The following is a 15,718-nucleotide window of genomic DNA, read 5'->3' on the forward strand; positions in this document are numbered from 1 at the left end:
CTGTGATGATTTGCCGGGAAACCAGTGCCGCTGCCCTATCTGTATGGGGCTATTAACACCCTCAGCTGCTAACAGGCGAACGTGATGGCAGTGACCACATCTGAGACAGCTGAGGCCCTGAACTCTGTTCTCTCCTTGTTTCTCTTTAGAGTACTCGCCCTGGAGATGGAGCTCTGTTACAGACAACCAGACAGCTCAAAGCTTTGCTTCGAACACAGTGCTGTGCACATGCTGATTCTGGATCTTACACTCACACATCATATTTGAAATAAGGCTGTAAAAAGATACAAACAAAACCAGCATTCAGTCTTAGCAAGATCGTCCATTTATGACAGTCGATACAGATTAAAAAAACCCTCCCACCAAAATGGTAACTGAATTTATTCTAATCATGCAGTCTATAGAAAAGGGTTACGGAATTTTTCTTAGTTATGAATGCAACCAGCTCACTGGAACCCAGTGGGTATCTGTCTCCAATCTGTCAAAAGTTGTTTTTAGCTCATTGAAGGCCACGGTGAGATCATCATTTACTATAATCTTGTCAAAGAGATGACCATATTGGCTTTCCATGATCTGTGCAGACTGAATCATTTCTTGAAAGTCTTCTTCCTACAAAGGGAAGTATTTTTTTTTAAATTGGTTAACCAGGCAATTACATCACTTCCTATCAATGCAAACATCCCACACTGGCTGACTTTGTGCTCAATCCTTCGCTTCAACCAGAAATGGGAATTACCCTCTTTAACCATAAGTTCCTCAGGAGTCATAACTTCCAACACTCTCTCTCTGATTTGCTTCTAACTGAACTGCTCTGATGAGACCCAAAACTCCCGCCTTCCTTGAATTTCTGGATAATCTGTTACTAAGTTAGCATAACGGGGATATTTCTGTTCTAAAATAGCTACGGGGGGCAGGGTGAGACTGTTTACTCTGATATTCTGACTGATTGCATTATCTGTGCTTACGCACAGCAAGCAACTTATAACACAAACTACTTTTTCAGAGTTGAACACATTTATAAAGAGTCACTACGCCCTGCCTACTTCTCATTAGGAGTGGTTCAGAAGCCATTCACACTCGCATTTTGAAACCTGAAAGTGTTTTAGTTGGCTCTGTAACTCAAGACTATATAATTATATGCATAAACCTAATGGAGCCAAATCCTAAGAATATGTTACCATTTATTATCTTGAGAAACCTTTAAATTTATAAATAGTATACAGTAAAACTCCTTCTAATGCAACATACTGAAATAATTTCAGAGTCCACATTTCAATGTCACATAAAATTGCACAACAATAAAGAATTTAACTTCAGTGTTAATTAAGAACACCAAGTAACTAACATCATGATTATACCCAGTCGGCACGGATATGTACTGTCATTATTTTAGAAAAATATTTATCAAATATTGGGGATCAAAAATGTAATCTGTATTTTGGTATCACAATTAACAGTTTATAAATTAATATAGACTAAGGCTAAAGATGAGCTAATAAAGAACAAAACAAAAATATAGTTCTTGACATTTCATTTCTTAGCTTTTTATCTTGATCCAAAGGCAGAATACATTATCTTGAGATTAAAAACAAAAAACAATGAAAGGTCTTGCCAGAAGCCATTATGATCGTTAACATACTACAGTCTCCATTTCTAAAAACACTCACAGGAAATACAAATATTACTGGGTAATAATACGAGTCTACTTGCCCTATACTCAAAAAAGGTGTTTTTTCTTGTACTGTGCGAAATTTGATCACTGATGGCAAAGAGACAAAAAAGGCAGATTATTAAAATTTTCATTTAGTCTATTCGTCTTCATGAGTAACAGGAACTGACTTTGGCTTTTTTTTTTTCACTTTAAGAATAAGGCTACTCTGAAAACTAATTGGTATGAGTGTTCTATAAATGTCCAATCCACAAAAATCTAATCTGTATGCACAAATGCATACTCAATATTTTTGAGTCAACTTCATATGAAGATCCGTTCATAGACGCACAAAAGACAACTACAGGTCAGTCATTCAAAATATATGCACCTAAATGCAATTCTATCTTTTCCAGATTTTGGATCACAACAGCGAACACTATAGTCTTTCCAAGGTGGTTGCTGCTGCACACCTTCTTCCAGCTTTGCTGACGCAGTATTGCCGACCATCGTCACACTTACTGTAAAGGGTTTGGCAGCTCCTTGGTCATCTCGGCTTGAAATAATCTTTGCATTTTTTCTTGTCTCTCTTAAACGTTCTATTGATGGAGGTTTTATAAATATCACGAAAGGCTTAAATTCTAGTGTCCTTAAATGCTTTACTGTCTGCAAGAAAAAAGAATACGTTTTCTTGTATTTCTTTATAACATCGTGAGTGAGTTTTACAATAAAATGGAATTTTCTGTCTAATGAGAAAATTCTTAAAATCATTTTCTAATTAAGGTCAGTAGGTCTATGTTATTATTCAATGAGTCATTGACAATTAAATGTAATAAATACCTCTGAAAAGCTGCCTAGAGAATGTAACTTGCATAGATAAATGTTGTGAAATGTGCTATAATTAATATCGAACAGAAGTGGCTAACCATACTATGAAACTGGTTTTTAAATTAAATACTCAAAAGACACTGTGAGTCAAACAGAAAGACTTTCGTGCGTGGAAGTATTCCAATCATCCCATTCAGATCTTTTCCTGACCCCAAACAAGCTCTCTCTTTCCTCCTGCCCTTCAGAATGCCCTCAAAGGGCAGGCTCCTCCGCCCCATGAAGGTTACCAATCTGCCTCATCAAATACTTTATGCTATTCAGGCTATGCTTTGGGACTCATCTATAATCAAGGGTGATTGATAGTAGGGTGATATTCTTTATCTATATGGCTCTAGAATATGAATATATATCATAAATTGCACTGAAAAGTTAGGTAGACAGGCTGTGTGTGAGTGTGAGAGAGAGTAGTGGTGGTGGGGGCGGGGAGGGAGGGGTAGGTGAGCACTTGAGGGACTTTTGGAGTGACTAGTACACTGGCAGAGTTTCTTCATAAGCAGAACTATCCCATTCATTGCTGGTGTCTAAGTCAGGATTCAGCCTCCCTGCTGAGTCCTGGTACCCCTGTACTCCAGATTTATCTTCTTTAAGGGCAACAGCTGTGAGGATGATGCAGGACCAGGCAGTGTTTCGCTCTGTTGTACGCAGGGTCGCTGTGAGTTGGAACTGACTTGACGGCACCTGACAACAACCATGGAGGGTGTACGGGGCTTCTCCAGGGCATTCTGGAATTTCCAGGCTGTGCACAAGGCACATCCCGTGGTGCAGCCATGTCGGAGGACATGTCTATGGTTTCTGAGTGATGAGGAAAACGCCAAAGGTTGAATGGTTTCTTCCACTATACATTCTCAGTCCAGAATGTTCCTAAGAGCTCCCAGAGGGAAGGGCAAAGATCAGCCTGACGGCTGCAATAGGGATCTCATTCATCACAATTCCTGTAAAATGCCACTCAGCTCTCGTTGGCTGGCTGACCCTTCCAGGGCACACTTACAACCAAAATCAAAGAAAGAGACCAAGAAACAAAACATCCACTATTAAAAAATGTGAACACTTATCATACATAATACACAACATACATTATACCTATAATAGTGTAAGGTTTTTATAAAAATACAAAATATTTAGAAGAAATATCTAACAGTCATTGTAACTGGCAAAAACTGAATATAAACAAGAGTTACAAACACAGATCTTGGAGTATTTCCCCCACCTTCAGGGCTTTTTTTTCTTTCACAAAAGACTTCTCTAATTACACTTAAATGCTTTTGTCTTAAATGTGGTTTAGAAAAGCCACACAGATGCCAAGAGTGAGCAGACTTCAAATCTACCTCCTACTGAAATGCTCACACGAAGCGTAGCAGATTACAGGGGCCAGAGAAGCGCAGAGTAGCTCGCTGTTCACTTACGTGCGGCTGCACATCCAGCAGGCAGACTTTGTTTTTCGCTAGCACAGACCGGACCGAGTCCACGCTGGTGCCGTAGTAGTTGTTTTTATATTCACCATATTCAATAAACCTGCAGAAAATTAGAGACGTATCAGAATCATTTGTAAATTTAAAAAAAAATTACAGTTAGCAAGATACAGAATTCATATGGAAGAGGTATTTTCACTGAACATATTTAATAAAATAAACTCCATTTAATAAAATAAATAGAGCCAAGTACTTCAGAATGTCAATTTTAAAAAATCTTCTACTTTACATTTCCAAATCAGTAACACTTGCTTGTATTACACTTAAGCGGAAACAGAAAGTGCTGCAGTCCAGCGGTACCCTCATGTTTTCCATCACTTCTTTTTCAGAACTAATGTAATGCAGTAAAACAGTGAGTAAGCCAAACAATAGAAACTACTGAAATTTCATTGCACACTAAGCTCGACTTAGAAGTAGAGGAGGAGCTGGGTGGTGGCTAATGGAGCCAGGACAGCCGATGGTGCGCTATAAAAACACAACCGCTGGGCCAAACGAAAAAAAGGCATTTTGATGTTTCAAGAAAATCCCACAAACCTGCATTGAAACACATATTACTCTCTGATACCCTAAAATAGTCATGGTTAAGTAAATGGAAAACCTGGCAGGGGTGGGACCTGGGGGAAGAAAGCAACTTAGAGCGAGCTAGAGAATATGGCACAAGCCAGGTAACTACCATGATTTCAGCTTCCTGACGAGCAAAAGAGGGAAAGAGCATGTGTGGAGGGGACTGCAGCATCAGGGATGTATTCAAACAGCTGCCGGCGAGTCGATTCTGACTCCTGGTGACCCCACGTGTGTCACAGTAGAACTGTGCTCCATAGGGATATATTACATGGTTGTTAATTCATTTTTAAGATAAAATTTTATCCAAATTATATATTAGGATTCAACTAGTGGGGTGGAAAGAGGTCACAATAAAACATTAGCCACCTTCCCTTATTCTGCAAAATAATTCTTCTATGTTTCACTTAACAGAAATGGAAAAGGTCTAGGTTATTAGAAATTAGAGGTGAAGACTGATAGCTATTATTAGCCAAATTATCATCTTTTTGTTTTGTTTCAAATATTATAAAAAATACACTACATTTCAACTGGAGGGGAACTTCCAGTTGTCTAAAGCTGGATGTAGAAGTACATGCTTAAAAACCACAGTCACACAAGATTGTTTTAAAATTGCCACATACTTGTTGTTTTGTACATCTGTCTCAAACAAATGCTTGGAAGTGAAAATGTATTCAACGCCGTCACTCTCCTGGCTTCTTCTGGCTCTGGTTGTGTCTGGGATTTAATTACAAAGAGTTTAAAAAAGCCCATGCCAGTCGCCCTAAGCAAAAATTTAAAAAGAAATCATCAAGTATATTTGATTAAAGTGCATTTCTTAAACATGTTTTTAAAGTTTATATAAAGCAACACAGCTAATAAAGTGTCACTAATTCATATTTTCTGATATTAAAATAATACTAATTTGAAGATGGATCTGTCTGCTATTATCCATGACATTTTCAAGGCTCTCTAAAATGCTAATTAGATGAAAATGTTGCTTAAACCCTTGAGAAAAACCCATTTCTTTTGCAAGTATTACGCTTATTATCTTTACTTATTGATCTTTATCTATTAAAGCAAGGCTCTCCCCACTATGTTGTGAGGTACACAGATTCCACTCTTCAGCACGTGGCACACGGGGGCTGCCCTCCACGTTTTGTTGTGCTAATGGAATGAAGTCAATGACCTCTGTTCGCTATTCTTCCTTCTTTGCAACGTTAAGAACAGCATATTTTTAGAATGCCATTGAATTTCCAACCTTTCAGTAATTAAGAATGTTTTTTGCATCAAGAGGTGCTGTTATTCTCTGTGAAGCTCACACCCTCTGCAGAAACAGCATGAAATACTGATAAATTTAATTCTATCATAAAAACTAAGAATAAATTTCACAGCAGCAAAACTCTGTTCAGTATATGTAACATAATACACATCCAAGAATATGAGCAGTATTAAATTCAGGATGATGCCTTGTTGGCAGTTTGGGGTTAATTTCCTTTATTATTTAAATAGCTACGTTGTTGTTTGCTGGCATTCTTTTAGCAAATGGTAGGTTTTAAGAAAAATAATACTGCCGGAAGTCAAAACTGAGAATTCCCCGTGGATTAATTTGTTTCTCATGAACTAAGGAAGGATTGTCGTAACGCACTTCTAAAGACAGAACACCTGGAAAATGCAGAACACACAGTTTAAAGACCACTGATTCGATGGATGGTGCTCTCTTGGAGAGTAAAAATATTATTTAAAACCATATCCAGTGATAGCTAACAATACATTCATGAACTTGCCAAACACATTTAAAAGGTAACAGGTCTACAACCAAACTGTTTGCTTATCATGATCAGTCTGAATTACCCAGGTCTGATATTATTTTACTGATGAATTTTAGTATCTAACTGCAATGAGGTATCAAAGGAACTTCACAGATAAACTCATTAACCGTGAAGAATCCTGAAAAAGGGCTTTGAAAATTGTTCCGACGGAAAAGGAAAGATGGGCATACTCATCACAATGCAGGTCGCTAACCCGCACAGCTCACTGTCTGAATACCCATCATGCTTACAGCTCAAGACAAACAGCAAACTCCATTGCCCCCTTCCCCACCCTGCAACAAAATCCCAGAATAACCTTTGCAGCAAAAGAGAAAAAAAAAAAAAAAACAATAATTTTTTAAAACAGGTACTTTAGGTTATAACACTACTTTTTTTAGAAATCTCAACTGAGGTATCCTATAGACAAAGAAGTTGCTAGAGCATGAGTACTATCAAAAGTGTGATATATGCCTATAATGTCCACTTTCCCTGATACCATCTTGAAAATACCGATTTGTAACTCTTCATGAGAAACTACAAAGGGATTAACAGGTATGACGGAGAGTGTCTAGATACAAAGACTTTGGAACCATCAGGTATTTAATATCCACTGAAATACCTCTTGGTAACGACTTTAATTTACTGAAAGATTGGTTATATTGTCATTTAGATAGGTTGATGATAATCTATGGCTTTAAAACAACACTAATGTTGCTTATCAAGGATGAGATTTCTCACAAGAAGAAATACATAGAAAACAGGGGCTCCTGCCACCACTTTCTTTCAAAGCAATTTTTAATACTTAATATGGCTATATAGAAGATCTCATACAACTTTTTCAGCCATTTTAAACCCAAGAGTAATGGAATTTTCCTGATTTAGCATCCCTTTAAATGCTTTTTATTTCTACACTGAAATAATCATAAATGCATAAGAAGCTGCAAAAACAGTACACTCAGCTTCCCCCATGGCAACATCTTACAGAACTACAGCACATTGTCAAAACAAGGAAAATGACATTAGCACTATACTAATAAGAATTTGTTGTTGCTAGGTACACTGTCACGTTGATTCCTACTCATAGTGACCCCATATGACAGAGCAGAAATGCCCCATAAGGTTTTTTTGGCTGTAATCTTTACGGAAGCAGATCTCCAGGTCTTTCTTCTGCAGAGTTGCTGGGTAGCTTTGAACTGCCAACCTTTTGGTTAGTAGTTAAGTGCTTAGCTCTTGCGCCACCTGGTCTCCCTACTAAGTACTTAAAAAAAAAAACCCATTGCTGTCGTGTCGATTCTCATAAGATACCAACACCTCCTGAATTCTACATCTTTGTTAGCATCTACATGAGGAGATAAGAAGTCCATGTCTCTGGAGCAGGCGCGGTTCAGTATTATTGCCCTAAAACCAAAAACCAAACCCACTGCTGTCGACTCACAGAAACCCTCCAGGATCGAGCAGAACTGCCCCACAGGGTTTCCAAGGAGCGGCTGGTGGATCTGGCTAGCAGCCGAGCTCTTAAGCACTGCACCACCAGGGCGCCTGCTAAGAACTTAGCAGACTTTTAATACTTAAAACACTGAAGTAAAATATAAAAAAATTTCACATATAAGTGTATATGGTTTGATGAATTTGTATAGAACGAACACAACTAGCACTCGAACAAGAAGAGAAAATTGCCAGCTTCCCAGAATCACCTCCTGGACTCCCTGCCAACTCATCCCCTCAAGACTTCTAATAGCACACTTTAGCCTTGTTGTGTGTGTCTGTGTGTGTGTGTGTGTGTGTGTATCTCTTCACTCAACATGTTTGTGGGATTCATTCATTCTGTTGCACGTCATTGTAGATTGTTCATTCTCATCGTGTTGTAGCATTCCACAGTGTGAATATACCAAAATTTACTTATCCATTTACTACTGATGGGCACTTGGATAGTTTCCAGGTTTGGGCTTTTATGAATAGTGTTTCTAAAAATATCCAGTACATGACTTTTGATGAATGTATTTCTGTTGGGTATATACTGGGAGAAGAACAGCCGGGTCATATGGCATGTATTTGTTCAGCTTTAGTAAATTCTACCACTTAGTTTTCCAAGTGGCTAGATTAATTGACACTCCCACCAGCAATGTGTGAGAGTTCAATTGTTCCATATCGTTTTCATTTTATCCATTCTGGTGGATATTCTGTACACGTTTTGGAAAGGAGAATTGTAGATTTAAACATTAAACAGGATACTGGTGGCATAATAAAAGCAACTAATTTATCTCTAAATAATCAATACTGTACCCAAAGTATTTTACAAAGCAAAAAAAATTCTATATTTCCAAAACCGCTCTTAAATATATTCTTCTTTAAATAATTAAATCACCTTAAACTGCTGTCATAGCTGTACTTTCCAAACTCGTCTGATATTATGAATTATTTGGGACACCCGCTGTAAGTATAGATTCTCAGTCCTTCTGTTAGGCTCCTGAAGGAGAATCTTCTGGAAAGGACTTGAAATCTTTTTATAACCACCCCACGATGTTCTTACTATCAGGCAAGTCTGGAGGATACTGCTACATGGGGATCCTCTGACATTCATAATCTGTTTAAAAGTGAATCAGACTGATCGATGTCACTGGATCATACACGTAGACACTGCTGAATTGGTGTGTGTTTTGCTGTGTGTATTCTCAACAACAGCAACAAAATAAATGAAAATTGTTAAAAAAGTGAATCAAACTGAATTTCTGTTAAAGGGAAAAACTGGAATGAGTGGTGACGGCTGCATGACGGATAAACGTCATCAATGTCACTGAGCTGCACATGTAAAAATGGCTGAAACAGCCAATGTTTGGTCATGTATATTTACAACAATTTAAAAAAAAGTAAATCAGAGTCGAAAGTTATTACTTTAGGGACTTCTTCGGAGAGTCCTAGCCCAGAACCTTTCTAGATGGAATCAGTTTCTGTAATTTCAAAGGCAAATGCTGTTTTTTTTCATGTCTAATACTTCCATTTATTATGACTCACCAACTTGTAGTCTGATGTGTACATTCTATTTTAGGAGGTTTTGTTGTGTGTGTGAAGGAGCCCTGGGGCATCATTAAGCTCTCAGCTGCTAACCAAAAGGTCAGTGGTTCAAACTCAACAACTGCTCCACGGAAGAAAGATGTTGCAGTCTGCTTCTGTAAACATTTACAGCCCTGGAAACCCTATGGGGCAGTTTCACTCCATCCTAAAGGGTGGCTATGAGTTGGAATTGACTGGACAGCAACCAGTGTGGTTTGTTTATGGATTTTTTTTTCATTTCTTTTGTTTTTGTAGATTTTGTTTTTACTGAGACTTTCTGTTTTTCTTCTTTATTTTGATGAGTAGGTTTGTTAACTTTCTTTGTGGTTACCTTGAAACTTACCCTTATCTTCCTAGGTTTGAGCCCGTCTAGTATTACTTGCTATCACCTTGCCTTCCTCTCCATTAGAAGGTTCTACACTGACACCGTTTATTCCCTCTTTTATTGTTCTAATGTTGTTGACATTTACAGATTAACTCTCTGGTTCCCTGTTGTAATTCTATTGGTTTTGGATAGTCCTTGAGAGTTCATTTCCTAGGTTGGTATCTGGCTGGTACGATCTTACATCCTAGATTCTGGCTGTGGTCTGATGCTGTTTGTTCTCAAACCGAAGGACTCCCTTTAATACCTCTTGTAAGTTTGGTTTGATTTTTACATATTCCCTTAATTTCTGTTTATCTGGAAATGTCCTAATTTCACCATCATATTTGAATGAGAGTTTTGCAGGATATATTATTCTTGGTTGGCAATTTTTTTCTTTCAAGGTTTTATATATGTCATCCCATTGTCTGCTTGCCTGCATGGTTTCTGCCGAATAATCAGAGCTTAGTCTTATTGATTCCTCTCTGCATGTGACTTTTTTTCTCAAGCTGTTCGCACGATTCTTTCTTTGTCTTTGGTTTTAGCAAGTGTGATTATGATATGCCTTGGTGATTTTCTTTTGGAGTCTACCCTACATGGAGTTAGTTCAGCTTCTTGGATGGTGAGCTTTTCATCTTTCATGATATTGGGGAAGTTTTCTGTCAGCAGTTCTTCAGTGATCCTCTCTGTGTTTTCCATTTTCTCCCCCGGTTCTGGAATTCCAATCACTTGAAAATTTTTGCTTTTGATTATATCCCACATAATTCTCACGGTTTCTTCATTTTTCTTTGTTCTTTCTTCTGATTTTTCCTCAAAGTTGAATCTGAGTGTTTGTCTTCAATTTCGCTGATCCTGTCTTCCATTGTTTCAAACCTTCTCCTCAGCCCTTCTATGATACTGTCCATTTCTGAAACCTTGTTGTTTACCTTTTGGATTTCTAATTGTTTTTGTATGATTTCTAGTCATGAACTTATTTTGGCATTTTATTCCTGTATTATTTTCCTGAATTCGTCTATTTTTCCCTCATTTTTGTCTGCTTTTTGCTTCTACTCTTGGATAGCTCTGAGTATTAGAGATCTGAATTCCCTATCAGGTAGTTCTAGTGCCTTTTCTTCTACTGGAAAGTCAACTGGTGTTTTATTTTGGACGCCTACTGGAACCATCCTGTCCTGTTTTTTATATGTTTTCATATTGTCTGCTGTCTTCGGGACATTCAGTAGTTATTTTTTTCATTTATTGATCGTAGATATGTTTGTTTTGTCCTGCTTTTTTGTTTTATTTGGTTATGTCTGAGCAGGCAGGCTGTGCATTCTTTGTTGTTTGCTCGTCTGTAGGCACAATACTTTTCACCTCCTTCTCCAAAGGGCAGGGTCAGTCACTCAGCTGTGGTGCAGCAGGGCAGGTCCAGTGGGCACCCTGTTTCCTGCTGGGAGCTCCATGAAGCTGCCTTCCTGTACTCCGTGTCTACTGATCCCCGATGTGGGCAGGGTGAATCCAAGTGGCATGGTCTCTGCACTTCCCATCCGCCCAAGCAACCGCAGCCAGCTAAAAAGCAGCGGAGGCCAAGTAGGGGGTAGAAGGGTAGGGGATGGGAAAGTGTATATTGCTGGTTACTGGTCCTTCTGACTCGTGCTGGGAGCTCTGTGAAGTTGCTTTCCCATACTCCCTGTCTGCCAATCTCCAACAGGAGTTCAAGATGGTGAATCCATGCTGTGTTAGCTGATAGGGGACCTCTGCAAGTCTCTCTCCTCGCTCTCCATCCTCTGTCAGTTTCTTATTCCATTCGGTGCTTGGCTGAGTTCTTTATATCTTCATTAGACACTTAGGGTTCCAGGATTGATGTTTGTCTCTGTTTGACTTAGTGTTTCGGGTCTTTGCTGTGGAGGGATGACGTGGTGCTTCTGTCTATAGCACCATGCTGGCTCCGCCTCCTGGCAAATGCTATTTTAATAGCTGAATAAACTGAGCCCAAATTGCTTTGCCCTAGGTTTTTCAGAAATACCAAAGCTATAACAGAGGAATTAAGCTTGAAAGACAGCCTTATTGATATTTATCCTCTTAAAACAAACAAGTCTTTAGTACTAACAGGGCTACAAGAAAAAGAACTTGCAGTCTGAAAGGACTGTGTACTGTTAAACAGGAGGAATGAGAAATGGCATCATAAACTTCGTCTCAAATCCAGGCGCAGCTATCACCTATGGAAATCTCAATAAGTCAAAGCATATTTTCCACCCCTATTTCCTTCTCTGTGAAACAGAGCTAATAATACCCATCTAATGAGGACTAGGTAAATAGAGACAAATAAAGGAGATGAATACACAGCAGGAAATTAATACATTTTTTCCTTTTAACCTCTTTCCATCCTCTAGGTTTCTTTCACAATTGCTTACGTGTATGCTTAATAAGTGTTCTATGAGTTTCTCACTACCTGTATATTGCAATGCAGCTTCTGTAAGAGAAGTGAATGATTAAAGTTAAAAAAGAAAAAAATGAAACCTTCTAATTTCGTATTTTCTGTTACTTCCATCTCTGTTGGTGGAAACCAGCAGTCCTATAACTTATGGCTGAAAATGATTATAAACAGTAATTTGGGAAAATGCAGTTAACAAGGGATAACTTGAGGTAATAGAAAACGATGATTTTAAAATAAAGTTGAGCTCTTCCAAAACTAAAGAACATTGCTAAGGGCAACATACAAAGGACTTTTTTTTTTAACAGTGCTAAAACCACTTGAAAAAGCCAACACTGCCATTTAGCCTTTTAGACAGCTTCGCTAACATCAACATATTAAGTGGTCAGGTGGCGTTTACTCTGGAGATCAAAATGCTTCCAACATCACATTTCATTTGTAAGACTGCCTGTGAAAACAACTTTTATCAAACTAGATCTAATTCTGTGTCCTGAGAAGAAGCCTACCATATCTGGAATATATGCCAATGAAAGTCCCATTGAACACCATCTGCCAATTACTACATATAAAAAGTAATTAAGAAAGGTTTATATTGTAAGAAGTCTCCTTCGTCCCTCTGCGATTTGGTGAAAAACTCTGGAAAACCTTAGCGCTTATTTTAGGAAACAGAATAGTAAAGAATATTTTTTAAAAGAAAATTCGTGAATGATACTTTGATGTCATGTGTACTGAAACATGCCGTGAAAAGCTAAGAGCAGGGAAGTTGTGACTATCAAATAGCCTGCAAATAACCCGTGTAAACTAGGGCAAATCTCTTACGATGCTGTGTAAGGGTTCAGTGAGGATCACCATGAGTGTTAACAGCAGGAGCACAGCACAGTACAGAACTTACGTGGTACTGTCACACCGTAGTGGTGTGTGTCACTGATCAGCAGCTTTCGTTTCAGTTCATTTAACCCTACTCCGATAGGGCCTGAAAAAAAACAGGATAATATAAATTCATTACCGAGCAAAACACTGTAGAAACATTGCTATCATTGACATGAATCCATGAAGACAGACCGAGGACATGTTCCCAACTCTGTGCCCCAAGAGATGAGCTCTAGTCAAGTTGTATATAAGAAGCCAGGATTCCTTCTGTTGCTTTTTTTACTTTTTAAATTCAAATACCCACCTTCCCCTCAAAAAAAGTTAGAAATATTTGTGTTTTGAATGAAACATAGTCGAGAGTATCTAAATACATTATCAAGTAATGGTTCCCACTAGAGCTTAAAAAACGTGCACTTAAAAAAAAATTAGATTACGTAGTTCAGATAGTGATAATTTTAATTTTACATGTTTTAGAGTCTAATAAAAAAATCACTGGACCTTGATTTTATTTTGGATGCAAATGAAACGATGCATTGTAAATCTGCAAAACCATCTGCCCATTGACATTTGTCAGGACCCCCTCCTATGCTGTATTACTTTCGGTTGCTCTTTGCTGTTGTCGCTGTTAGTTGCTACAGAGTTGATTCCAACTCATGGAGACCCCATGTGTGCAGAGTAGAACTGCTCCACAGGGTTTTCAATGGCCGTGACCTTTCTGAAGCAGATCGCCAGGCCTGTCTTCTTAGGTGCCCCGGGGTTAAGTTTGAACCGACAGCCTTCTGGCTAGCAGTCGAGAGCTTAACTGTTTGCGCCCAATAAACTGTGAGCTCTGGGAAAACAGGGCCTTCATCTACCTTCTCACCAGCTGCTTCCCTAGCTGACAGATGTAGGCACGCATTAGTTTATTTACTTAAATTAGACTCAATAAGTGTTCTGTTACAGAGATAAAACCATTTGATAAATGAGCCAAAGGAGTAGGAGTTGAAGTCAAAAAGGGCTCGCACTAGGACTTAGATCTCATAAGGCGACAAGCTCAAGGTCACGAAGAGAAGTTGGTGGAGCTTACGTCTGAGCTTGGTTCTCTGGAGATGCAGCAAAGGGGACTGTGATGAATTCAACTCTAGATACAAGGAGTTTATGGAAAGGAAAGATCTAGCTAGCTAACAAAGGACTGCAATTTAACAGAGAGGACAGAATTGGGTGCCGCTGTGAATGTAATCCTATCAAGGTACACATTGAAGCTGTAAGAACAGATGAGATCTCTGAGGGAGAGATACAAAGGAATAAGCATTGACTGACTGCTTACTCTGTGTCAGGCACAATGTAGGGGCTTATGCATTTTACCTTCTCCAAAGGTCCAAAAACATATTCACAGTAAGAGCTAAAACTTCCTCGTTAAAACAAACAGGAAACAATCAAGAAAAACCAGGCGCATTACAGTGGAGTTGCAGGACGCGCACAGGGTACGGGGGAAGCAAACTCAATTACGTGCGCTCAAAAAAGCAGAAGACAGAGGCGAACATTAAAGCTGCAATAACGGGCCGGACCACCACGTCCCTCAGGGCACCCAGGACTGAAGGAACTGACGTCAATTTACTGTCCCTGGAAACCCTGGTGGAGCAGTGGTTAAGAGCTATGGCTGCTAACCAAAAGGCTGGCAGTTGGAATCCACCAGCCGCTCCGTGGAAGCCGTATGGGGCAGTTCTCCGCGGTCCTGTGGGGTCGCTGGAGTCGGAATCCACTTGATGGCAGCAGGTCTTCTGGTTTCCAGTAGGACCCAGCTCTGAATGGTTTCCCAAGGCGTAAGATACTTCATTAGTGTGATTCTAGTATTTTAATTCTGTTAATTTTTTTTTTTTTTTATATTATCCAGTACCTAATCAGAAAAACAACAATCTATTTTAACCTGGAACCAAACTAGTTGTATTTGAATTAGTGTGTAAAAGTATGTCATCTCCAATGTGATACCCTTAAATTTTGACTTTACTCAGTTTTGCCCCTTTTGTGATGACTTTGTAATCTAATGCTCACAAAAGTAACTTCACTGTAGTCTGTAAAGGTATGTGCTTATGTAATGTATAAAGAATTTTCAGTACTGGCAAATGATTTTATTGAAAAATTTCCCCTAGGAAAGTGGAAGTATCCTCCCAGAAAGGTTAAAACAAAGACATAATTTCCGTCATCCTTACCGTGAAACTGCCCAGCTAGCCTGCACATAGAACTTTCTCTCATGGCCCCTGGATCAATTCTACCATCCACACCTGAGACGTTCTAGTGTTTCTCCTCTTTGGAACTTGACCTTAAGACCACAACTCAGATCCCTACTCCTTTCCCACATCCCTCCTCTAGGGTCAACACGCATTCGCACTTTTACTGGGCTCTCTTGTATTTAAAATATCAGTCCATTTACATGGCCGGTAATTTGGGGGTAAGAGCAGGGGTAAGAGCAGTTAGGTTCATTCTTCTGCCTCTGCAATGGGACGGGTTCATTTCCTCTTCAACCTATCAATTTTTACCATAATTGATCAAACATATTTCCACGTACATATGTAAACAGGTTACTCTGTATGTTTTCAATTGTGCTTGCTCAGGATAAAGTGAAGCAGAGAAGACAGCACATGGTTAAATCACAGACAACAGGCTCTGGAATAACAGTAACGAACCAACACA

At 38.9% G+C, this 15,718-nt stretch overlaps 1 protein-coding gene across 4 annotated transcripts in view; it reads right to left on the bottom strand.

Moving 5' to 3' along the window:
* Positions 1–425: 425 nt before the first annotated feature.
* Positions 426–15,718, bottom strand: part of MPP7 (MAGUK p55 scaffold protein 7) — a 250,667-nt gene continuing 235,374 nt past the window's right edge. For all 4 annotated transcript variants that reach the window (XM_023740589.1, XM_023740588.1, XM_023740590.1 and 1 more), the window contains 5 exons: positions 13,071–13,151; positions 5,190–5,283; positions 3,940–4,048; positions 2,171–2,314; positions 426–609 (listed from right to left, as the gene is read on the bottom strand). In XM_023740589.1, coding sequence (XP_023596357.1) covers positions 430–609; positions 2,171–2,314; positions 3,940–4,048; positions 5,190–5,283; positions 13,071–13,151 — 608 coding nt within the window. In that variant the 3' untranslated portion in view covers positions 426–429. The remainder of the gene's footprint in view (positions 610–2,170; positions 2,315–3,939; positions 4,049–5,189; positions 5,284–13,070; positions 13,152–15,718) is intronic.

Source organism: Trichechus manatus, unplaced genomic scaffold (assembly GCF_000243295.1).
Source record: "Trichechus manatus latirostris isolate Lorelei unplaced genomic scaffold, TriManLat1.0 scaffold00160, whole genome shotgun sequence".
Taxonomy (NCBI): Eukaryota; Metazoa; Chordata; class Mammalia; order Sirenia; family Trichechidae; genus Trichechus; species Trichechus manatus.